This window comes from Panthera tigris, chromosome B1 (assembly GCF_018350195.1).
Source record: "Panthera tigris isolate Pti1 chromosome B1, P.tigris_Pti1_mat1.1, whole genome shotgun sequence".
Classification (NCBI taxonomy): Eukaryota; Metazoa; Chordata; class Mammalia; order Carnivora; family Felidae; genus Panthera; species Panthera tigris.
The window spans coordinates 116,367,239-116,394,292 of record NC_056663.1 but is presented as its reverse complement, the minus strand read 5'-3'; the positions used below and the strand labels follow the sequence as shown (position 1 = coordinate 116,394,292).

Genomic DNA, 27,054 nt, shown 5'->3' with positions numbered 1-27,054 from the left:
ATTGACTTTTGTACAATTTTGCAAACTTTTTATAAACATTTATTAGTTCCAGGAGGGTTTTTCCTGGATTCTTTTGGATTTTCTACATAGACATCATGTCACCTGTGTGCAAGGACAGTTTTATATCTTCCTGCTCAAACCGTAGAACTTTTATTTTCTTTCTTGTCTTATTGCATTAGCTAGAACTTCCAGTACAATGTTGAAAAGGTGTGGTAAGAGGACACATCCTTGCCTTGTACCTGACATTCCTAAGAAAGTCCAAAGTTTCTCACCATTATATTAGCTGCTGGGTTTTTGTAGATATTCTTTATCAAGTTGAGGAAATTTTCTATTCCTAGTTTATTGGGAGTTATTATCATAAATGGGTATTGGATTTTGTCAAATGCTTTTTCTGTATCTGCTGATATGATCATGTCAGTCTTCTTTTTTAATTTTTTGATGTGATTGATTACATTAATTGATGTTTGAATGTTGAACCAGCCTTGCATACCTGGAATAAATCCCACTCAGTCATTCTGTATAATTCTTCATATACATTGTTGGATTTGATTTGTTAATAAATTGTGGAGCATTTTGCATCTGTATTCATGAGAGATATTAGTCCATAATTACAGGTCCATTTTCCTATAATGTAATTGTCTGATTTTGGTATGAGGTTAATTCTGGTCTCATATAATCACCCAGCTACTTTTCATATCTCTATTAACTTTCAAAATTTTCAGATTGCATTCTGGGCCTCAAAAATATTTCATCTTGGCACACTGACCATAAATTTCTTAAAGCCAACTACTTTCTAAAACCCTGTCTTCTCCATAAAATTACCCTGAACTAAGTGGAATCAAGATGTTAATTTCTTATAGACATGTCTTATTTGTACAAATAGTCACCCTACTCCATTCAAGGTGTATTCTACCATAGCATATCAAAATCCAATGCATATGTACTTTTTTTGTAAGATATTATAGTAGGGGAAGCTGGGTAAGGGGTATACAGCGTCCATCCATATTATTTTTTAAATGCATATGAATCAACAATTATATTTAAAAATTAAAAGTTTAATTAAAAATATGATTCCCTTATTTTCTTTCTCTCTTCATTTATCTCTTTAACTGCATTATCCTTTTGTTTATTTTATTTTTTTTAATGTTTATATATTTATTTTGAGAGAGAGCAAGCAGGGGAGGGGCAGAGAGAGAGGGAGACAGAAAATTCCAAGCAGGTCGGCACTGACAGTGCAGAGTCCAATGATGGGCTCATTCCCATGAAATGTGAGATCAAGAGTTGAATGCTTAACCGAGACACCCAGGCACCCCTACATTACCCTTTTAAATAAACATGTAAAATTATATATATCAAAACAAAATCTTTTCCTCTGACTCTTTACCTAGATTTCTCTGCCAAACCTTTCAATTAATTCTCTTTTTCTTGTTTCAGAAAAATAGAGACTACATTTTTATGGTAAGGGCACACATTAGGTTGTTTAAAGGAAACTGTATAGCATACAATAAATTCCTGTGTATCTTGGCTCTTTCCCATGCTATATTTGGAACACTAGAAGTCCTTCTAGATTATTAAACAAACATGGGGAAAAGCCAACTAAAGGCCTCTCTCACTTCCACATCTACCCAATCTAGTCCCTTCTCCCATAGAGTTTAGCAATTCCTGAAGTCAACCTCCTCAGTCACGGGACTTCACAGACTTCAGAGTGCAAAGATCAAAGCTAGGCTGATAGCATGAAAACAAAAGCTGCTCATATAGAAAGATGAGCACAAACAGGAATTCTGGTCATTATATTGAATAAAAATCTGAGAAAATCAAGGCAATTCATGCTAACTGTACTTAAAATGCTGGAACCAATTACTCAAAGAAATACTTTTGAATTCTTGATTCTTCCTCTTACTGGCTTTCTGAGCTAATGTGCTTACTTTAAATAATATTCTTCCTGGAAGACTGATTTAAATATCAATGCATATATTCTTCAATCAATTAAAAGTACTGATTTTCATGGTTACTAAGATCACATCACAATGAAGAATTCCATGGTCTACATGACCACACCTTTATTTTTTAACTTAATTTTCACCCCCTTTGCAAAATTCCAACATTTATTACAAATCTGGGCCATTGGTCCTCCATTATAAGGTCAGATACTTGAAGTCATATTAGAAAAGTCAGAAAAAAAATATAATGACCTCCCCACCCCCACTTTTTAGAACATTAATAAGGGCAGTTCTTGAGGCATGGGGCTGGCTTAGTCAATAGAGCATGCAACTCTAGATGTTGCGTTGGTGAGTTTAAGCTCCATGTTAATGTTTACTTAAAAAAATAGTTTTAGGGGAGCCTGGGTGGTTTGGTCAGTTAAGTGTCCAACTCTTGATTTTGACTCAGGTCGTGATCTCACAGTTCGTGGGATCGGGCCCTTGGTGGGTTCTGTGCTGACAGCATGGAGCCTGCTTGGATTAGGATTCTCTCTCTCTCTCTCTCTCTCTCTCTCTCTCTCTCTCCTTTTCTGCCCCTCCCTCACTTGTGCCCTCTCTCTCTCAATAAGTAAATAAACATTAGGAAATAGTTTAAAAAATAAGGGTGGTTCTTATGTGCTAGAGACTATAGTTATGTAATGTTACATTTAAAAATAAAAATCACACAAGTAAATGGTGCTGCCAACCACAAAGTGACTGCATTACTATAGAATATGTTACCGGCCTCTTTTTCAAGTACTGACAGAGTCATTGCTGTTCACTTTCCCATTTTCCCCAGGAGGGACTTTTCTGTTTTGTCATCTTAGAAGGCACATAGTTTGCCGTCAGATTGGCTTCAGATTTAGTTGGGTATGGAACTGATATATCAATAGGCTAGAATGTGAAAATTCTTTGTATGGGTAGGAAATCTCTTATCTTTGCTTTTTCAAAAAAAGCCTCAGCTCAAAAAATGAGGGATTTTTTTTTAAATCCTTGTATTACAGCTTTATGATGGAAGCTCTCCACAGTGTTGTTACATTTATAAGCACCTCATAAGCTCCATTTTAGGGAAACATCGGTTTTCTCTAATTTTTATTATCTATATTCCAGACCAAAACCTGCTGGGCCCAGTGAAGGGATAAATGAATGCATTTGCCAGTTCAGAGCAGGGCTTGGAATGCCCAGAATTGAAAAGAGAGAGAGAGAGAAAGAGAGAGAGAGAGAGATGTGATGCATAGATCTGTTTCAGTATCTAGGAAAGTCATCTCTTCAGCCTGGGTAACATGATCTTGTGCTCATCATCTCACTTCTCAGAACTGAGCTGCATAAACTACTATTTTCATTTGCTTTTATTTGCCATTTTATTTGCGAAAATCGGTGACAAAATTTCAGTGGCTGTAATTATTATAATGTTGCTATGAACCTCTCGAATGACAAGCCAGAGATGTTGGGGCAGCTTTGCTCAGGCAGAGATCAATATAGCCGTGTAAATAAGTGCAGGACCATAAATCTTGGACTCCAAAGACCAAATAGTGCCGGGTCAGAAAGAAAACACATATTGGGGCAATACATATTTATTAAGAAACACTTATTTAAAGCACTTTGAATACAGACAAGGTTAGTGATTACATGAGTTAATTAATTAATTTTAGGCCATTTGGAATATTTAAAGACATGTGAAACTCATACTTGCTCTCAAAGACTAAGGATCCCTAGTTAGAGGTGACAAGACTCATAACTATGAAAAGATAATGCATAATGCAAAACAATAATTGCTAAGTGTAGACAATAAGTGCTATTGGAGTTCACAGAAGGGACAGATCACTTCCAGACAGATTAACTAGGCAATATTTCATGGAGAATGTGATATTTTAGTGGAATATGCAAATTAAAAGATTAAATGTTTGTCAAGTGTCTATTGCGTACAATGCCCTCTGCTGAATTCTGCATAGGAATAATGGAAATTTATATCATAGTCCAGCCCTAGAAGAGTTTATAACCTGGTCAAGAAAATGACTTATAAACACATAAAAAGCCAAATAACAATCAAAGATATATTTCAAGGCAATGCTGGAAGTGATCACGACAGAAGGCGGTTTGTGATTAGTTATGCTAATTAGTTATGCAGCAAACAATTACTTTAGACATTAGCAGAAGACACTCACTTTCCTGACCTCTTAATAGCATTTGACAGAATAATTTCCTTTTTCTGTCAACTACGACTCCACATGCACCTGGTTTCCCCCTACTACTCTAACTTCTCTAAACACCAAAGTAGATCAAGGCTCAGGCTGTGGGTTTTTTCTCTTTTGTCTACATTCACTCTGTTGAGTATCTGATCTGGTTTCATGCCTTTAAATCCTATCTACATGCTAATGGTTGACAAATGTTTATCTCTACCCTAGACATCATCCTTGAAAGCTTGCTTTGCTTATATACAACTCTCCAGTCAAATCTCTATGTGATCGTCTATGAGGCATCTCCAATTAACATTAGTCCAAATCTGAGCTCCTAATTTTCCCTTTAGGATTTACTCCCTTACAGTCTTTCTCACCTTAAAAAATGGCAGCTCTGTTTTTCTAGATGCTTGGGCAAAAAACCCTAGTGTCATCCTGGGCTTTTCTTTTTCTTAAAACCCATATTGGATCTACCAGCAAATTCTATTAGCTCTACCTTCAAAATTTACCCAGAATTAGACCACTTCTCACCTCCTCCATTACTTTCACTCTGATTCAAGAACGCTTCAATAGCCACCTAGATTATTACACCTGCCTCATGACCCATCTCTCTTTTTCCATCCTTGTCTCAACCAAGCAGTCAGTGTGATTCTTCTAAAAATATCAGTCAGATCATGTCCCTTTTCCTCTCAAAACCTTTCAATGGCTTCTCATCTCGTTCTTATTAAACCTCACATTCTTATGATGACCTCTGATGTTGTGCATAAGATGATTCCTCATTCTCTCTTACCTCACCTATTTCTACATTCTGGCCTTCTCTGTGTTCAGTGAACAAGCCAGGAACACTACTGCTTCAAGCTCTTGTTGTTTTCTTTGCCTCAAATGTCCTTCCCCTAGAAAACTCGATGGCTTGCTCTTTTACTGTCATCAATTCTTCACTCAGCAACTCACTCCTTGACCTCCACCTCACTCTGTCTTATACTGGGTTCCCTTAGGAGCAGATCCAGGGGCGCCTGGGTGGCTCAGTCGGTTGGGCGGCCGATTTCGGCTCAGGTCATGATCTCGCTGTCCGTGAGTTCGAGCCCTGCGTCAGGCTCTGTGCTGACCGCACAGAGCCTGGAGCCTGTTTCGGATTCTGTGTCTCCCTCTCTCTCTGACCCTCCCCCGTTCATGCTCTGTTTCTCTCTGTCTCAAAAATAAATAAACGTTAAAAAAAATTAAAAAAAAAAAAAAAGAAGCAGATCCAGATAAAAAGCATTTTAGAGCAAGTCATTTATTTGAGAGATGATCCCCTGGAACAGCAGTCAAGGAATAGGGAAATGAGACAGAGAAGGAAAAGAAGACAATCTAGGGTACATTCAGGAGCAGATTGCCTCTGCAACCCACTGAGGCTCATATCCCACTGGGGACTCCGGGGCACTATACACAACACACCTCAGAGTTGTGCCATGTGAAGGGTATTGATCCACCAATTCCCGTTAAACAATGTTTGAGGGATGCTCCTGAGAGTGTTCATTCCAGACACTCTGGACTTCCTTGTGTGTAGACAGGGCAGGAATCCGTGGTAGGAGAAAGTCTTCAGATACAGAATCAAAGACACTAGCAGTAGGAAGCCCTTCAATGTGTAAAGGAACACTAGGACAAAGGGGATTGGGTGAGGCATTACAGGGCTATAGCTTCCCCCAACTTCTCCATTTCCTTTTCTCTGCTTTACTTTATGACTATAACATTTAACTCTATTTACATGTATATATTTTACTTATTTATATCATTTACCTGTCTCCTTTATGAGGCATGAATTTTTGTCTCATTTGCTCATTGCCATATTCCCCAACACCTAATACAGTGACTGGGACATGAACAGAAATAATCGCTTATTGATTGTTCATGAATGACTTCAGACTGGGTGAATGGTCTAGGAAGTCCTGGAGAAGGGATAGAATCTTTGTCAAATAAACACTGGTTAGGCAAAGGCATGGTCAGGAGAGTAGTACAAGAGACCATGAGTAGAGAGCTGCGGGCACAGAAGTTGTAAGTGAGCTAGCATGTGACAAGTGTGAGGATAAGCCATCCCTTTTGATTGGAGCAGACAGTTCTTATAAAATAAAAATAATTGGAGTAAGACAAGGTAGGTCTTGGCCAGACAAAACTGTCAGTCTGGGGAATTTAGGGTCTTCTCTATAGGCAACTGCGGGAGAACTGAATGTTTTAAAGGAGGGGAGTTCATCACTGTGTTGTGAACCCCATTAAACTTATGTTTATAAAAAGACTGAAAGTACTAGGCAAGCTGATTTGGGGAACCAGGAACAAAGAAGAGTTTAGAAGCCTTTTCAGAGACACAAAAGGGGACCCAATAAAGTTTTATGGAGTCACATAAAAGGCTCATGGATGCTGGAGATTGTGTGGTTAAACTATTGATATCAGGTCCAGGTGACACAGGAGCGAACTTGTCATGACCCTGGGGTTTGGAGTCTGGAACTTGGTGGTGCAGTTACTACATTCAGTGCCCAAATATCTGCCCTTGTATTCTGACAATATAACTCACATGTTTATTCTATACTTTCTTAAAGAATTTCCAAAGAGTCACAAAATTTACTGGATCTTCAGCTTAGAAGGGCTATTCCTAGCAGTACTATTTGTCCTCAAGCATTCATATAAAATTTTAAGTAGGAAAGAAGAGCAAACCTGAAGACTACCTCCAACCCCAGATGACTTCTTTTCTGCCTGTCCCTGTGTCAAGGCAGATAAGAGAAACAAAGCCAGGGACCCTTGGTCAACTATCCACTTTTATCCAAGGATATCAATATCAGCAGTTTACTTTTCTATTAGTAGTCAAAACAAAGCTTGGAATGGACTTCTCAATCCTCTTCTTTTCTCAGAGGACTCGGGAATTTCTTAAATTTGACCACAGTCTCTGGTCTGGCCTTCACTCACCTCTGTTGGCTCTGCTTTCCCTCGTGCACAAGCTGAGTGAGATGTCTGTCCCAGAATCCCGACCTGACTTTCAGCAAAGGGACTGACATCTCTGCACTGATACAGGTCTGTCCACCTTATGTCTTCTGGCCTGGGATGTTTCCTGGCAGCTATCGGGTAAGTTGGGCATTTAGCTGCAAGATTAGTTAAGACTTGCTGTCTAGCCATGATATTGATTCAATTTGTAGTTCAACTCAATTAAGCCAGTTTAGAATCTAGTTTCACAGCAGGAAATTTCACACATACAAATCAGTAGTTTTGAGAAACCTGATGAAATAATGGCTAGCTTACCCTGAAAAGCTTTGTAATCTAGAAGCCAACTGTCTGAGTAAATGCCCTAGTAATTAGATAATTATCCTAACCCTGTGGTTGCCAGGGCCTTCTGCCAACATCCTCTTTTCCACTTGCTGCAATTTCTGTCTCACAAACCTTTCCTTCTCACTTGCCTCACTAAAAAATAAAACAAGACCTGGTTCTTTCCTCTCAGAATGTCCCTACTGCATTTCCACTTATTCTAGTTTTTTATACATTTCCAGCTTCCCTCCATGCTCCTCTTACTTTTTACAATTAGTCTTAATATTATTGCACTTAAAGGAGCAAAGATTAATAATGGGGCAAACTAATTTAGGGAACACACCTAACCCTCCCCATAATGTTGTACATGGAAATGCCTTGCAGAAGGCATAGATGGGACCAAGGTCCTGTTAGACTGAGCCAGATGATGTTCAAGGTAGATTTCACCAGTATGAATTCTAATTAAGGGCCCGCTTTGGGGCCCTGTGTTGAACACAGATTTGCTGCCAAGCCACACTAAATAGAAAACTGAAGTCTTTTCCAGAAACCATTTCCAGAGAAGCATTTGATTGATGACAATCACTGCAACCCTCAAAGTCAATGCTATTTATTGTCTTCCTTCTTCTATAATTGGTGTGTGTGTGTGTATGTGTGTGTGTAACTTTAAAGTTGTGTGATTTTGATCTCAAATTAGAAGCCTAAAACATATATTTTTAAATTGAGGTCAGGACAATAATATCCAGTTGGGGGCTTTTAATCCATTGGTTATTAGAAGAAAAACAATGTTTGTAACTGCTACTATAATTTGCCAGAACTTGTTAAAAGCCTTAAGAAATATTAATAACTTCATAGGTCTCCTGATTGGCTCAGTTGGTTGAGCACCTGACTATTTTGGCTTAGGTCATGGCCCCAGGGTCGTGGGATCGAGCTCCATGTTGGGTTCTGCACTAAGTGTGGAGCCTGCTTACGATTCTCTCTCCCTCTCTCTCCCTCTGCCTCCACCCCTGCTCACACACTCTCTCTCTCTTTCTCTAAAAAAAAAAGAAAAAAGAAAAGAAAGAAAAGAAAAAAATACCAACAACTTTAGTTCAGTAGTTATGAAATTTATCACATGGAAATAATCATGCATGTAAACCAGGTTTTCACCAGGAGAGCTCATTGTAAGAGTGAAAATGACATTCTATTTAGATTTCAGAGATTTAGTGACTGGTTATGTAAACTAAAGTATTTCTACATAATGTTGACATTAAAAATGGTGCAACTCTGGAAAATTAATGATATGAAAAAATGTTCCATTTTAAAACATTATTTGAAATACATAAATCTTTTGTACAGTTGCATACACTCAGAGAGAGAGAAAAAAAATTTGGCAGGATAGACCTCAGAATATCAGTGGTTATTGCTGTGTGGTAGAAGCACAGGTGATTGTATTTCCTTTCTTTTACTTTTCTGCCCATCTTTAATTTTCTACAATGAACACGAACTACTTTTATGATAATAGTTTTTTTTTTTTAAGAGTTTGTTCCTAGCCTTCTTTTCAATGTTCACTTTTAAAGGTGTCTGTGCTGTTAAAAACTGAGAACAAACTGAGGGTTGATGGGGGGTGGGAGGGAGGGCAGGGTGGGAGGGAGGGCAGGGTGGGTGATGGGTATTGAGGAGGGCACCTTTTGGGATGAGCACTGGGTGTTGTATGGAAACCAATTTGACAGTAAATTTCATATATTAAAAAAAAAAATAAAATAGAAACAGGAAGAGAATAAACTGAGGGCTGATGGGGGGTGGGAGGGAGGGGATGGTGGGTGATGGGTGTTGAAGAGGGCATCTTTTGGAATGAGCACTGGGTGTTGTATGGAAATCTATTTGCAATAAATTTCATATATTAAAAAAAATAAAAATAAAATTAGAAAGTGTAAAAAAAATAAAAAAAAATAAAAAAAAATAAAGGTGTCTGTGATTGAGGTCTGTGTGATATCTAAGCATGGTTAGTTCTTCTTCCCCGTGGGTTAAGGCCGAGTGTCCCAGGGCTCATTAAACAGAAAACTAAATAAACAGGCGTTTCCCAAGTGTAAACTAAGAAACTTGGCCTCTGTCAGCAAATTGTCCAGGTTTACTAATAGACAAACTGAGCACAACGGTTTGTCTTTGTAGCTAAAGTTAAGTAGAAACTTATAAAATATCCAGTTAAGGTGATATTTTTAACAACCAAATTAGGTAATTTTGCTTTTGCTTTTTCAAGCCATTTTGGATCTTTATCTACTGTACTTGTAATTCAGAGCCCAGTAGAGTGATTGCAAGGAACATTTATTGATGGCTCCCACAGAGTAAATAGATCATTTCAATTGTAGAGATTAAATTCAATTTAAATTATCAAACTTTTATTGAGTAACTAGGTATGGGCCCAGTAGTATATTAGATCCAGTGGGGTATTCAAACAGCTCACAAAGACAAATGTCCTGAAGGAGCTCACAGTTTTGACATAGAGACAGATAAATTAATAAATACCCCTGATATTCACTATATAGTGGGTTTCAGCAGAAGCATTGAGTAATACAAAGCCAAAGTCATGGAGGCAAGGAGAGGAAGAGGTTAATTCTAATCAAGGGAACAGGAAAGTTTCTTAAAAGGAAGTGAGATTTTTGGTTAGAAATAAAGTGTATTAGTCCCCATTTAGTTATAAGTAACAAATAAAATTCAAACTAGCTTAAATAAAAAGGCAATTTATTAGCTTCTGTAATAAGGATATCTTGCCTTAGGCAAGGTAGATCCAGACTTAGCTTCCCTCTCTGTATCAAATTTATGGCAATCAAACTCTCCACAAAGATGACTGCCAAAGATAGAAACTTATATACTTAGCGCTTACAATCCAGGCCCTTCTATTCATTAAAAATCTGGGAGGATCCTCATTGGTTCTACTTGGGAACCTGCACATCCTGGGCCAATCACTGTGGCCAGTTAGGTCACATGTCCACCTTGTAGGGAGTGGGAGGGAGTCAGGGTACCATGACTGAATTCCACCCGATCAGAGTTGGGGAGCTGTGGCTTCCCCCCCAGAAAGCAACAGAAAGGAGAGAGATATGGGCAAAACTACTGGACAAACACTATCATTGCCATCTTCATTTCAGACAAGTAGAATGTTGTAAGGTAATATGAGGGCAAAGGATCTGTGAGCGAAACGAAGAGCTCAGACAAGGATATGAGTGCAGGGCAATGCAAGAAATGCTTTAAACATAGTGCATTTAAAGTGCTTGTGCAGTCCAAAGTAACTCTACACCAATGATTATAGCCACCCAATTGATGAAATGTTATAGGTGTGTTTTCCTTTACTTAGATATTTATACCTGGGAGTTTTGCATACATGGAACTGTAAGGTTAACGTTATTTAAGTGTAATGAGAACTTGCCACATGAAATATATCCTGTGATGAATATGTTTGTAAAGCAAAGAGTTAAATTGGCACCAGAAACACTAACCTTTAATTTTTCTGTTTTGTACATTTGAGTTATTATGTATTGACTTTGCTTAGGATAATGTGTACTTAAGACTAAAGCTTTTTTTCCAAAAATAAATTTTTAATCCATTTAAAATATAACTTAAGCTTTTAGAGCATTGCCCATTTCTAGTAAATGATTAATAAATGTATATAAATGCTTCTTTGAATTTATATCAATAATTATAAAGTCATCTACCAGTTTTAAAAGCCTATTTGGATCAGACATTTGTTTGTTCCTTGGCAAAGCAATGACTGAATGTGAATTTAATTTATGATTCACAGAATCCCCATGGGCCCATGGTGATACAGATGATTGAAACCAGGCCAATTGATGTTTTAATCCTTTCTGTCCTTCAAAAAGAAATAAAATTAAATTCTATATTTTTGTTACTTAGTATTTGCTACATTGGGCTAAGATTACAGATAGAATATAGAATTAAATCCTTACAAAAATGAATTTGAAATCTAAATTAGACAGATAGACAGAATTCTGACCTTGAGAAATAAATTGCAGAAGTAACAACTTTGTGAAAACCTCAGGAACACATGAAAAAATCCAGAGATGGCAAGATATTCTGTCAGCATTTGCTGGTATTGGACTAAAGAAAAGGATTAAAAGATGAATTTCCAGTTCCAAATCCGCCCTGAACTTCATAATTTTGAACATGGTACCTCTTTTCACTCCACATGAGCTTTTCTATCTTCAAATTAATTCATATCTTACAGAAAAGTTGCAATGATCTATGAAATAATAAATACAAAACCTTTAAACTTTTCAGAAGAAAGTTTTCACATTATTATTTCACAAAATGAAATAATAATAGGGTACACTCTATCAATTACATCTGATCTTTTATCATATAAAGCAAGTAAACTGGGAATGAAATTTTATGTTAGAAAGATTCATTTCAAAATATGATTTTAAGAAGTGTTCAATGGTTCATCTAAAGCGAACCAATCTAGGGACACCTGGGTGGCTCAGTCGGTTGAGCCTCTGACTTCGGCTCAGATCATGTTCTCACAGGTTGTGAGTTTGAGCCCTCCTGAGGCTTGCTGCTGTCAGGGCAGAACCCACTTTGTTTGTTTGTTTGTTTTTTTTATTTTTTAATATATGAAATTTACTGTCAAATTGGTTTCCATACAACACCCAGTGCTCATCCCAAAAGGTGCCCTCCTCAATACCCATCACCCACCCTGCCCTCCCTCCCACCCCCCATCAACCCTCAGTTTGTTCTCAGTTTTTAACAGTCTCTAATGCTTTGGCTCTCTCCCACTCTAACCTCTTTTTTTTTTTTTTTTTCCTTCCCCTCCCCCATGGGTTTCTGTTATGTTTCTCAGGATCCACATAAGAGTGAAACCATATGGTATCTGTCTTTCTCTGTATGGCTTATTTCACTTAGCATCACACTCTCCAGTTCCATCCATGTTGCTACAAAAGGCCATATTTCATTTTTTCTCATTGCCACGTAGTATTCCATTGTGTATATAAACCACAATTTCTTTATCCATTCATCAGTTGATGGACATTTAGGCTCTTTCCATAATTTGGCTATTGTTGAGAGTGCCGCTATAAACATTGGGGTACAGGTGCCCCTATGCATCAGCACTCCTGTATCCCTTGGATAAATTCCTAGCAGTGCTATTGCTGGGTCATAGGGTAGGTCTATTTTTAATTTTCTGAGGAACCTCCATACTGTTTTCCAGAGCGGCTGCACCAATTTGCATTCCCACCAACAGTGCAAGAGGGTTCCCGTTTCTCCACATCCTCTCCAGCATCTATAGTCTCCTGATTTCTTCATTTTGGCCACTCTGACTGGCGTGAGGTGGTATCTGAGTGTGGTTTTGATTTGTATTTCCCTGATAAGGAGCGACGTTGAACATCTTTTCATGTGCCTGTTGGCCATCCGGATGTCTTCTTTAGAGAAGTGTCTATTCATGTTTTCAGGGCAGAACCCACTTTGGATCCTCTGTCCCTCTCTCTCTCTGCCCCTCTCCTCCTCATGCTCTCTCATTCTCTCACACGTGCGTTCTCTCAAAAAATAAATACACATTAAAAAAAAAAAAACCTTTTAAAAATAAAGTGAATCAATCTACAAAAATTTAATTCATACACAACTTTTAGAAAACATATTTTGCACTATGCAAAGTTACCCCATTGTTATTTAATTAATACCCAATGCATAAAGCAATTCCTTAGAATAAAAATGTGTTAAATCAGTGGTACCCAGAAATATGTGACATTTTTAGCCATTTAAAATTCTCATTTACAAAAAATGTCATGTAACTGCTACCTACCTTTTAGATATTTTGCATAATATTAAATATACTTTGTAAAATAGAAATTGAAAGTCTTAAGTATCCAAAGATTTCAGGCAGAACAGCCGTATGTGCCCTATCTTATTAAAAAGAGTACTTAAAGGAACATTTTGTGAGATACTTAGATACCTTAAGAGCTAATAATGATTGCAATATAATCATGGAAATACAGATTATTTTTAAATACATAAAAAACTTAAATTTAAAATTTTAAAAATAAAATCAAATAATAATTAAAATATTGAAATAAACCCACTACATAGAATCACATGGAATTTGATAACACATAAGGCTGGGAGTTTTCTTGAAGACAAGACTGATGATAGGAAGGTGAGGAATTTCCCATGATGGTTCGGAGGAATGCGGCCAGCTAGATGATATTGCATAAGAAATAACTGACGTAGTCAACAAATTTTAAACAAGGTGGAATGTGAAGCAATGCTTCCATGTTTAATAACAGAGTATCTGTATCAAAAGAATATTTCTGTCTGGTATGGGGAATAACAGATGAGTCAAAGTCGAAAACGGATGAGATAAAAAGATGAGCAGATTGTCTCCCTCCTCCTCTCCCTCCGCCATAGACCTAGCACATCTAGAGAAACCAATGCTGAGAGCGTGAGAAAACAGCTGCAGTGTTGACTTTTCATCTACAGAATTCCTCCACATCGGCCTCTAACCCTATACCCTTTGTCTCAATTTCCCTAAGTTTCTTGGCCTCCTTTTTTGATCCTTAGGTGAACTCCTTGTGTCTCTCATCCCTAATTTGCTGACCTGGTTGTGAACCAGCAGCTCTGGTTTTTACCTTTGAAGCTCTTCCATGACTTACTTGGTGATTGATGACTTGATTGCCCACCTATGACCTCACGTACTCCTACTCCTACTCCTATTCCCAGTGGTAGCCCAGTGAAGCCTGTATCAATCTGCTCATGAGCCAATTAGATGCTATCTGATTATGAAAGGAGATCAGACTTAAACTCAAGAGAAAGATTTAGAGTAAGATCCAGCAATATCAGGGCACATATCTCACCAAATTCTACTTAGATGGCTTAGGATGATTGGTCATCCCTCTACTAATCACCCAATGCCTCTGACAGAGTTTGGCTTCATTATAATTCTTGAGACATAGAAGACCCTCAGGAAATACTTAATGAAGGAGAGATGAATGAATAAATAAAATATAAGCACCGGCTCTAAGATCTAGGAATTATTATACTGGTTTTTGAGGGGGTGCATGAAGTTACAAAATATGATGAAACTTTAATTAGTAGAACATGTTTGGTGAAATTTCCATTCAATTTCTTTTAAGAAAAAAAGCAGGAAGCAATTCAGTACATCTACTTGTCATCGCTTTTAGAACATCTGTGGTTTTAGAACAGCTTTGAAAATAGTTACTTGCCTAGAGTGAGGTCTGACTTCTGCTGTATAAGCATTAAAGTGTTCTAAATTCATACACACTGGTACAATACCCTCAGAGATGGCAGTTAATAAAAATACTGATTAGGTGGCTTACGTCTTCTTCATAATCTGGTTCTTATAGGAATATGCACATGTACATCCAACTCATTAAAACTTGGTCAAAATAAAGAAAAAGGTAACAGATGCACCATCCTTTTTTTTTTTTTTTTTTTTGCATGAAAAACTGCACATTTACTCTAGAAATCCCAAATAAGAATGTTTACAGCAACAGTTGATGGAAGCAGCATGGGCTAACACAGAAAATGCTTACTGTTTAGCAGGAGAAAATGTCCTAAATACATTGCGTCTCTCTCCATCAGCTGGTGCTCAGTGTTTGTGTTTCTTCAGATTGATCGGCTGGACGTGGATAGCTTGTTTAGCAACATTGAATCCGTGCATCAGATATCAGCCAAGCTGCTGTCATTGTTGGAAGAGGCCACAACAGACGTGGAACCGGCCATGCAAGTAATCGGTATGTTTATTCTCTTCTCCAGTTCTACAATACAACAGGAAATAATATTTTAATAACCTCCCTTTGCTTTGGTTTTATGTTTCTGACTCACTAAGCTTCCCGGGAGATGTATAAATGCTAAGCCCATCTTCAGGCTCATTGTAATTACACAAACTCTGTATTTATCTTCAAATGGGTTTATATCCATTTGCTGAGGTCCCACAGTAGCACTAAGCACACCATTTGCTTTTTAATTTTCAATCTTTCAACCTCTTTGCCTTCCAGATGTTCTCTCATTTTGTTTTATGGCTAACACTTACTTGATCCTTAAAGAATTAAATATTTAAATACTTTAATAGCTTTAATGATTTTAGTCACAGTGTTTTTCAGATCTTAGGCCTATGAATCCATGGACTTTGGGATTGTAAAATTTTTTGCGTAAAGGGATTTTATAATATATAAAACACACGAGTTCTACTTTCCCATGCTTTTCTCTTTTTTCTCTATATTATTTACTTGCCAAATAGATTTTTACTTTCAGTCATAGATTATTTTCTTACTCTGGTAAGATTTGTCATTGAAAAAGCATTGAGCCAAATTTTTATTCCCCTCATTTCTTGGGAGTTTCAAAGGGAATACTGTGTTGTGAACTTTTTGAAGGCAGGTCACACTTCTGAGAGATCATACACATAGTGCCATGGAGGCTAAGACTTCTTTAAATTTTTTTTTTTATTTTTCTATTTTACACATAACATGCAATGTATGTTCACTACAGAATTATTGAAACATATCAGGAGTACAAGAATAATACACCCCTCCAATGCCACTATCTTCCCTGTAAGTAACCACTGTTACCAGTTTGATGTAGATCCTTTCTTTGAGATATATACAGAGACGCAAACACACACTTGCACCTTGTATCTTTATTCATAATGTCTTTGTTAATGGAAATCAGAATTATAAAAAATGAAATTGATCTTGTTTAGTATTTACGGAAGACTCAAAGTTTAATGAGCAAGGCTGAGACTATGCAAAGGTGAATTAACCTATTTGTAGTGTTTTACAGACCAAAAGGTCAGCTCACTCAAAAAGATTCTCCTACAGGAGAATAAACCTCCTGACAGGTTTATGTTTAATCATTATTTGTGACTGAATGTCCCTGTTATGTACTGAATGTTTGTGTTCCCCAAAATTCATATGCTGAAGCCTTAACCCTCAATGTAACGGTATTTGGAGGTGAGGCCTTTGGGAGGTAATTTAGGTTTAGATGAATCATGGGTCCCCCCATGGCGGGATTAGTATCCTTATAAGGAAAGAGAGAGAGACCAGAGTCCTCTCTCTCCCTCTTCACCACGTGAGGACACAAGAAGGAAGCTGTCTGCAACCCAGGAAGGAGGTCTCCACTAGGAACTGAATCTACTGGCACCTTGGTCTTGGACTTCTCAGCCTCCAGAACTGTGAGAAATAAATGTCTGTTGTTTAAGCCCTTCCTCCCCCCAGTCTGTGGTATTTTGTTATGGCAGACCAAACTGACGAACAGTTTCCATCAAGTTGTAAATATATTTTCTAAAGAAAGGACTCTATTCATTATTACTTCAGTGTGGACTCATTGGCCATTCATTTACTAACTCACTCAGTGAATATTTAGTAAGTAGCAGCATGTTCAAAGGTACTGTGCGGCATTGTTGGGTATCAAAAGATGAAAGAGATCATCTCTGTCCTTCAAGAGTTTGCCACTGAAAAGCTCTTTGAATTGAAGGTGTTTGTATAATACACCCTCAGACTATTTTCTACACTATTGCAGAACTTCAGGGGATAAAAAGTATTTCTAGATGGGGAGTCACAAAAGGATTCTTGAAGATGTTACTTGGACTTACAGGTCAGATTTCAACAAGTGAGGTCCAGGTCCCGAAGACTAAGTAGAAGCAACAGCATGAACACAAGCATGGACAGCAAATGCCAAATGCCAAGCATTTTTAGGAAATGGTGAGAGATCAAGCCAAGTGGGAGTGAAGGATTCATGGAAGGAAGGAGTAAGAAATGAATCTGTCAGTGTAGAATAGGGGCGGACTATACTTCGAATCAAATTTGGAATTCACTCTGCAGGGACTGAGCAGCCATTAAAAGATTTTTTCAGCAAGGGTGTGATGAGACACACAAGTTTCTGGAGAAAGAAAACTATGGTAAGTTGAAGAGAATGGATAGAAGGAGAAAATGGGTCATAGATCTGTAAATAGGTTGTTATAAATAACACAGTTGTGTGGTAACAATTATCTAGGCTAAAGTGGATACAGTGAGAATAAAACCTGGGGGTCAAATTCAAGAGAAATGTCAGATAAAACATAAACAAGACTTAGGGGTTGGTTGCATGTGCTGGAGTCAAAGACAATTCCAGGTTTAAGAAGAGAAGTATCCTGATTTACCTAGAACATTCTGGTTTTAGCCTTCTCTTCTAGCAGCCAGTCCAGTTGAGCATTTGTCCTGGATTTTCTCCTTTTTAAAGAGGATCATTATTAATAGCTGCACTACAAGAGAGTTGGTAAGACCTCTTCATTGTACTCCAATTTCTAACCAGTCTCTCCTAATAGAATATAAGAGGCAGGTGCACTTGACATAGTTCTCACCATAACACATGCTAAACTCCGAAAGACAGCTCATCTCCCCTTTCCCAACCTTATGAAGTGCAACATGCACAATGTTGGCTGATAAAAAGATGGCATTTGGACACGAGCAGCTAGTAACATTTTCTGGTGGTAGCGGGAGATGTATCTGATTCTACAGATCCTGCTGCCACTGGGTAGAGCACCTAGTCTATCATGGCCTGTGATGGGTGGCCCATGATGGGTGGCCCATGCCATGACCTGTAAGAGCCATGAAGCCACCAGGATAATAGTCAGTGGGTTTTAGTGAAACATATAGGGAATTAAAGATTATTTGTAAGTGAAAAATGTGTGGGAAGTAGAGGCTTAGCAGTCCTGCCACAGAGAGTATCCAGATACTGTTGCTACAATAGTCTGGTAATTTATCTTATGATATGAATCCATAACTTTTTAATTATCTGGTTATGCTTATTTTATTTTGCAATAAACCCTTTCAGAAGCAAACGTTTAATCTATGCATATTTTATAAAAATTCAGTATTGATCTTCTGTTTCTCAAGAAAGTTGATGACGAACCCATAACACACAGGATACTTGACATCCACCACGGGGTCCTAAATGCTATTGCTGACCGTAAGACAAGCAGAAGACAGAAATCTGCTGAAGGAACAGCAACACCTACATCAAACGTTAGTTATTGTTTTAAGAAGATTGGGCCTATTATTTTATTTTTTTTTAATTTTTTTAATGTTTATTTATTTTTGAGAGAGACAGAGACAGACCATGAGTAGGGGAGGGGCAGAGAGAGAGGGAGACACAGAATCTGAAGCAGGCTCTAGGCTCTGAGCTGTCAGTACAGACGTGGGGCTCGAACTCACAAACAGCGAGATCATGACCTCAGCTGAAGTCAGACATTTAACCAACTGAGCCACCCAGGCACCCTTGTGCCCATTATTTTAACACCTTGGCATTTGGCATTTCCTGACCGTGCTTCTGTTCATGCCGCTACTTCACTTGGAAACTTCTTCTTGACCTCCTTCCCACTTGTTGAAATCTTACCCATACTTTTGAGCCCAGGTGCGTGTGGTTTAGCACTTGCGGCTGCGGAAGATGTGTTTCCATAGCACTTCATGCAGCGGGGCTTCATTAGGTCAAAGAACAGTTCTCCTAAGTTCATTTCTCTCAGTTTTAGTTCTGAGTTTCCTCAGGCCTGTGAGAATGTAAAGCAATGGCTATTAATGAGTTGACACCAATAGCAGAAGAGTTTACAAACCGTTAAATTATGACACTTTTATAACAGTGTGAGCAGATGAGTTAAATAAAAAAAATCAATTAATTCCAACAATGATTTAAAAATGTTTAACCAATTCACAGAACTGAAGAAAAGCTTTTGGAAGTTTACTGTGTCAAAGGGGAATTTTCTGAACTTATTGTAAATGTTAGTGTTATTTTTAAAAGTAAACTAGTGAATGCAAGTGATAATATGAATACATATTTGCGAGTAGCACAGCAACTCAGTAAAATAATGTTTTTACCAAAGTAAGAAAAATATGGAGCAGAAATTTACTTGAGATTGATCATGGTGATTATGTACAAAAGCTGTGATATTCTGTAAATTGACATGGTGACTGTAGTCAAAATTCACAAGTAGTTTAAATATACAAAGTTAGAGTAAGCTACATACATGTAATATTTGGAGGATAAAGTTGATGTCTTTAAAAACAATCTTATGCATGACTAACACTTTATTTGCTTCTAGTGTCACTGATCAACTTTTAGAAATAGACATTCTGTTCAAAATTAGTTAGAAGTCTTTAGTTAAAATATTCGACAAAGAAAGGGGGGGAAGTAACATCAGCTTTTTAATCTGTAAAATTATAATTATTAAGCACAAAATTGCAAATGGGAAGACATTGAAATTTATCCCTACTGAAACAAGGAATTAGCTTTAAAAATGAGAGTTTCTATTATGTAAAAGATTTCATTTTAAAACTCTATAATTCTACTTTAGAAACTTGACTTATGGAAAGAAGTGTTGATGGAATTCCTATTAAATAGGATAAAGTTATATCCTGTACCAGATTTTACAAGATCGATATTTGGAAAAATATTCAAAAATCATAAATAGAAACACCTTTTTGGTGAGCTTATTTTGCAAAAATAAAGAAAAGAATCCAAATGGAGGCTAAAAGTCAGTACTTTTGGAAATATTTCAGCCCAAATATTTATGTATTTCAATATAAAGAGATATGTAATCATAATTTTAATATTTTCCATTTAGCAGAATTTTCCTTAAGCTTATTAAGTGCCTCTGCACTTACAGAAGAGTATTTTCCCACTTAAAAAAAAATATGGCCTACGTTTTTGAGCAGCAACATATATAATGGTAGTATTGGATTTTAACCCATAGAATAAAATAAATATTGAGTTCATACTGATATAAATAAGTGAGGAGAAAGGAAACGTCTTTTTTATAGTAGATTTCAATGATATAGAAGAAAAGAGGAAAATCGAAAACCCCCATTAGCCAAACAGTACCGTCATTGTTGCAGACAGAATCCACTGATCAGTGTTTGATTTAGTGCCTGAAAGTTTGAGGAGAAATATACTTTCCATAGTTTCAAAGTTTCTCCTAAGTGACTATTAACCTTAAAGGGAAAGATGGTAATTTTACAGTGAGAAACCAGGCAAAGACCACCTAACCCAAATGATCAAGGTCAACGATGCCAGGAAATAACATGCATTCACATCATAAACCTTTAGTACAATGCACTGAGGGGGACACAACATCATACCTGTAGCACTTTTGCCCCAAATATGTGCAATTGTGTTTGATCACGAGAAAACACTAGACATTAGCAAACTCACATAAGGGACACTTGACAAAATAATGGATTGATATTCTTCTAAAATGTCAAATTAATTAAAGATAAGGTGAGACGGAGGAACTGCTGTAATTTAAGACTGCAGCAGACTAAGGAGGAGTAACAAATAAATGCAAGTGAAAGCCTGGATAGATTCTAGAACAGTAAAAGAATGTAGTGTTGACGTTCAAATATGGTGTTTAGTTAACAGTACCAAAGCACTCGGAGTTCATTTCCTTTTCTGACAATTGTACTGTGGTTATCCAAGACGTTAACCCTGGGGAAGCTGAGTGAGGGACACCTGGAAACTACCTGTACTATTTTGCAATTTTCTGTTAAGTATAAAATTAGTTAAGTAGAAACTAAAAATACTATGGTTTAGAGAGAAAGCTCAACTGAACGTGTTCACAATTTCATTTACCGTTTCCATAGTGTAGTGGTTATCATGTTCGCCTAACACAATTTCATTTACCAATCATAAATTGCAACTTCGAGGAAGATTATAGAAAAATAAATTAAAAAATAAAACAGTAAGGCCATATTTGAAAAAGAAAGAGTAGGATTCATATTTTAGTTTCCGTACCCTTTACATGTGGGTTAGCATTATGGTTTGCTTTGACCAATAAAATGTGGCAAAATGATGTTCTACAACAGCCTTGTGACATCCACTCTCCGCTCAGGGATAGAGCAGGCTCAAACTACCCAACATTTCAATCAACACAGTCAAGGCCTTGTACATGTGAGTGCGGCCTCCTCAGCCAGCTGGTCCCTGGTTACAGATTGCAAACAGGTGAGTAACCCCATCAATGACACCTGGAGACAAGGCACCCCAGCTGAGCCTCACTCAAATTGTCAATGCAGAGAATTGTGAGCAAATAGTGTTGTTTTAAACCTTTAACTTTTCGGGTGATTTTTTTTTTCCTGCAGCAATAGCTAATACACATTCATAGAGATTAATTCAACTTAGATGAAAAAAAGCTTGATCTGGAAAGTGGATGTTGAGCTTGGACTTGAAGGATTTAGAAAGGTGGAGATTGAAGGAAATGACTTTCTAAATGACAAATGGCATAGAGGCCCCAAGGCAAGAGAGTATAGGAAATTCTCATAAAGGACAACAACAACCTAATGTGTCTGGAGCATAGTGGCAAGGAGGCCCTCCATGACCCATACATAGTAGCCGAATCAATACAGAGTTCACTGGCAATTTCTACCCCATGCCGCCAACAGCAATTTCTACTACTAAATCTTTCACCAGGATAATCTGATTTTTGGTGAGACGTTTCCAAAATCATGTTACCACAAAATGCAAGCACGTATTCCATTTCTCTGTCCTTAGATGGCACGAATGAGAAGTTGTGATTCATGGCTCTAGTGCCAAAGGGAAACTTTCCAGATACCTAGATAAAACCAGAAGGAGGATTTTACTCACTAATAACCTTGGGGTTTGGAAGAAGTTCAAGTTTAAGCACAGAGGCATATGTTTGTAGATATGAGAGCTCTGGGAAATGGTCTGGACTATCATGCCAAGATAAAAACTGGATTTTAAAATCTTGACTTCAGCAGGCTAAGTAGGAAATGGGTTCTAAATCTTTAGAGATGGGAATATGAGATGTGGCTCTTGTTTCCACTTAAAAGGATGATTATTCTGTAACAATTTAAGAAAACAGTGAGCAAAGACAAAACAAGTAAAATGATAGAGTTTAAAAACGCAAGGGTTTCAATATCAGGTCAACTTAGGTATACATCTTGACTCATCCAATTACTGCATGTTCAATCTTAGGCAAGTTACAAAATCTCGTGGAACTTTAGTTTCTCATGTGGAAATTTGAGGTAATAATACTCGCCCCATAGAGTATTTGTGAAGATTAAGTAAAATCATGTATAAATAATGATGGCCCAGTGCCTATTCTTAATAAATATCCAATACATGATATTACTAACTTGCTATACTGAGAATATTAAGTTTACCCATCTATTTACCGAGCTTTATTTCTTGTGTATGTAACCATTGAATAAAATGTGATTTTCCCCCCTAGAGGTCCTGATCATGTTTTTGAAACACTTAGATTCACTGGATATGTGTAGCTTCTAGATGCTCCCAATATCTATGCATCTTGATGATTCACAGAGCTAATAAGGCAACACGTTTTCTTCCACAAAGCATGATTTAACATATCAAGTATCATTTCCACATTCGATAGAGTGAATATCAATGCAGTAGTCACTTTTCCAAGATGGCTCTCAATAGACCATGCCTCTCACGCTGCTATGCAGTCTAGTCCCATATTGACTCTGGACTGGCCCTGAGACTCACTAACTCATACAATGAAATGGAAGTGACACTGTGTCAGTTACTGAGCCTAAGCCTTAAGAAAGCCTGGAAGTTTCTTCTTTTGTGAGGAACCTACCATTTAAGAAGTCCAGTTACCCTGCTGGAAATACCACATGGAGAGGTCATATGGAAAGAGATTAGACCTGAGACTATATAGGGTGAGAAAGTGGCTCAGCTGTCCCAGAATCCCGGCTGGTGCCAGCCTTCTATCTGTCCCTGCCAAGGCACCAGAGTTGTGAATGAACCATCTTGGACCAACCAGTCAGTTAAGCCCTGGGATGACTGCAGCCCCAGCAGGTATCAGGAGGGGGGGCGGGCAGAAGAACCACATGCCTGATTCCAGCCAACCCACAGAATTGTAAGAGAAAGTCAAAATAGTCGCTGTTTTAAGGTTCTAAGTGTTGAGGTGGTTTGTTACATAGATAGATAACCAAAACAGGGTTTGCTTCCTCTTATATACATTTGCAACAATGCTGTAATGTTTCAAAGAATTAAAAGAAAGACTGAGTTTTGAATATGTTTGAGTCTATCTTCTGTGCTTACGTCGGGCACACTATAGCGAGAACCAGAGCTGAAAGAAGCTTGTGGTAAAGGAATTGCACTTTCTCATATGCCTTTTCCTGAGGGTGAGTTTCTCCTTTGAGAGAAAGACAATTTAGAGCTTTCTGTTCTTTGAAGGTGTAGTGGGTGATGCACTGTTGTTCTACGGCAGTACTTTGTTCTCCTAAAGCAGTGTCTCTTGTACGTCCCTGAAGCAGGAATCTGTGCCTTTAGCAGTGATTTTGTGAGAAGAACATTAGTCACTGATAATTCATGTCATGTTGCCATATGGGAAATGCCACAAAGTGGCTCACCTGAATAATTCTTCTACAGTGTGTGTGTGTGTGTGTGTGTGTGGTACTCAGGACACAGGTAGGCTCAACTTAGTTAATTCTGGCCAGCTGGGACAGCCCGGGAACATCCCAGACCCACATACTGAAAGTGAGGCCAGTAGGGGCAAGCCCCAGATGCAGCAGCTGACAGATGAGGGCATTTTATTCCAAATGTCAGCAGTAACAGAAAAGCTATCAGACAGTGTGCCTGCCGGAAAAAAGGTTTTTTGGGGGTGGGGAGGAGGTCAAGAATAAGCAAATCCATACATGAAAGGAAAAATCAGCAGGAAGCCGTCAGCAGGGTACGATGTGGGGTTGGGCTTCCAATCTCTTGAGTGTGGTCAAGCTGGCTTCCTAGAGCTACAAGGACTTATTTCTTGGAAGAAAAATAAAGCCAGAGTGGCTTAGTAACAAGCTCTACAGTTCTGTTCTCCGAAGAGAATGTTGAGTTCTAGGAACCTGCACTGGGGAGCCGGCTCATGAAGGTCCGTGGCTTAGCTGTGCAGTCAGATCTGAATGGAGCGTGGGAAAAACAAATATTGTGCAGAATACACATAGAAATACATGCCAAGTCCAGAGTTCTATGAGCCCCTGAACACTTTCCCAATAGGCAGGGGGTGAACATGAGAAGGCGTTTGCAGAGGCACAAGCCTTATAGGTACACGGTAGCCCAGAGAGAACATGGCATTTGGGGGGAGACAAGTCTGTGCTTTCATGCTGACTCTGTCACCACTAGACCTATGGCTGGGGCCAAGACACTGGGGTCAGTTAGGATTGCACTTGCCTACCTGGAATAGAGACCTCACCAAAGAACTTAACTGAAAAGGGGCCGTTCTCCTCCCATAACAAGAAATCCATAATTCAGTAGTCCAAAACTGGGGTGACTACATGCTGGCTCTTTGCAGCGTTTTCCTTCATAGTCCTTGTGTGGTGTTTGGCCTCCTGGACTCACGATGGCTCCTCCACTGCCAAGTATTCCTTCCTGCAGGCAATCAAAGCAAAACCACCTTCTTCCAAGGCTTGTTTCCAAGCCTTCCCAGGGACTTCAGCCTATATGTCATGATTTCATTTCACACACACACATTTCATTTCATACACGTATACATGCACACATAAATACATACTCACACACGTGCTTGGCCACCCCTAACTACCAGAGATTGGAGAAAGGTCAGTATTTTTCATTGGGTGCGTTGCTGGTCTAAATGTTGTTTGTTTAGAACAAGGAAGAATGGATAAGCAATTAGCAATAGATGCCACCTTCATTTGTTCGTATTTCAAATGGGAACAGCAAGTCCTTCATGGCGTACGGGTACAAGACATGAGGAATACTCCCATTAGAATGTAAGCTCCATGAGGGGAGGAATTCTTACCTGTTTTGTTACTGTTGCTTCACCAGCACCTAGAACAGTGTCCTCAGTAGCACTGAGTGAATGAAATAAATGATGGAGAGAATGAGAAGTGTTCGGTACCGTGGCTGGCCCACAGAAGGAACACAGTGATCGTTGTTGCTTTTGTTACCAAGTCTGCCTGTGGTTTGCCCTGTGGCATCTTCAGAGGCTGGTGGGTAGTATAGTGTAGCTAGCTGTAGCAGAGGCTAGCACTCTTGAGAGAGATATTTACTAAGGTGAGAGAAATGGAGAGTCGTGGATTAGCCGAAGAACAGAGTCATTGGCGCTATCCACCTTGAGGGGGGAAAAGTTGATGTATCTCTTCCTCATCCAGCCAGTAGAAATGTTTTAACTTTCAAGTCTCAGAGAGCTAGTGTTTTCTTAATGTGCCACTTTTTATAAAAATGCCCACCTAGAGTTAAAGTATCCAGGAAGTCAAAAAGGTTCGGGAAGAGACCATGAGTTATCATCAAAATAAACAGCAATATTCTTGAATGTTAGCATTGGAGAAATACTTAAGAAGCATCCAACCACCTCACTGCAAGAGCCTGATTTGCCCCAAATGCCATCACTAACTCTGGACACAGCCAGAAGGAGATCCTAATTCTTCCTTATACAAGTCCTATTACATATTATACACAGTCCATCTCCATGCCCACTAATGCTCCTGTTTGTCTTGCCCTGCATCTAGGTACTTCCAACTGCCAGGTATGTTGGGTGGATGCTGCCTCAGCTGTAGAATTGCTTCTCCTTTGATAGACCCCTTCACAATGATCACTGTCCTCCCAGCACTAGACACGGCAATGGCCATGGAACAGGACCCCACAACCCCATTGTGGCTCCCCTCCTTTCTCTTTTTTCTCTTCACAATTTAGCTAGCCTTACTGGTCCCACTTCCTCACCTCTCCATCCTGCCTCGCATGATGCCTCTGAAATTGCTGTTACCATGTCACCAGAGAGCTCAGAATTGTCAAATCTAATTGCCAAATTCATTTTTCTGAACTTATCTTACTCCAGAGCTTCTGAAAATTTTTTACCAAAATATTCCTGATACCAGAAGAGAAATATGAGCACCAAGGAATGTCGAATTATTACCCAAAGCCACTGCCACAGACATGAAACAACTTTGAAGTTTCATTTTATCTTAAGAATTCATGAAAAAAAAACAACAAAAAAAGAATTCACAAAAATTTTCCATTGCCTTCTTTTCTATGAAAATGATTTTTTCACAAATGTCTTGTTAAAATTGATACTCAAGGGATTTGATTGCTTTAATCCCATGGTTGCATGCACCACCTGGCACCTGTATTTGGTTTAAACTTCATAACCCTAACCAGGGTCACTAGGGTATGCTTAGTTGTCAGTTTTATTTCCAGGCTAGGTAGGAACTAAGTAAGACTCAAGGCCAAAGGTGATGGTTTCTGTAAGCAGCATATACTCTTCCAATTTCTTTCTTCTCATCTCCCCTCCTCACTTTACCCTCTCCTGGAGAACAGAAGGGGACTAGGAAGGAAAGGAAGGAAACATATACATGATCTGGCATTTTGGCTGGCTAATCTACTGCCTTGTTCAGTCCCAACAGCTGGGCTCTCCTCCAAGGAGGCTAAGCAAACTGGGGAGCTCTCATTGCATCTCCTGGGTAAAAGCTGCAAGCAAAGCTCTTTCATTTGGGGGTGGCAGGTTTACTTAGCTGTGTGTCCCTCAGGGGAGTGACAGCCAGAGGCTCATATTATCTCACCCAGTTCTTAGGCATTCTTTCTAGGGAGTAGGTCATATCTACCCTTTGTCCTCAAAGCCTTCTCACTCCCTTCTCTGTGTTGTGTATACTCTGCCTTGACAAACCAGTTTTACTTAGAACTGCAGAAATTTCTTTTGGGATATA

The 27,054-nt window shown here is 38.5% G+C and overlaps 1 protein-coding gene across 2 annotated transcripts in view; it reads left to right on the top strand.

Moving 5' to 3' along the window:
- ARHGEF38 (Rho guanine nucleotide exchange factor 38) overlaps nucleotides 1-27,054 on the top strand; it is a 130,302-nt gene that overhangs the window by 49,100 nt on the left and 54,148 nt on the right. For both annotated transcript variants that reach the window (XM_042984087.1, XM_007080941.3), the window contains exon 3: nucleotides 15,012-15,135. In XM_042984087.1, the coding sequence (XP_042840021.1) occupies nucleotides 15,012-15,135 (124 nt within the window). The remainder of the gene's footprint in view (nucleotides 1-15,011; nucleotides 15,136-27,054) is intronic.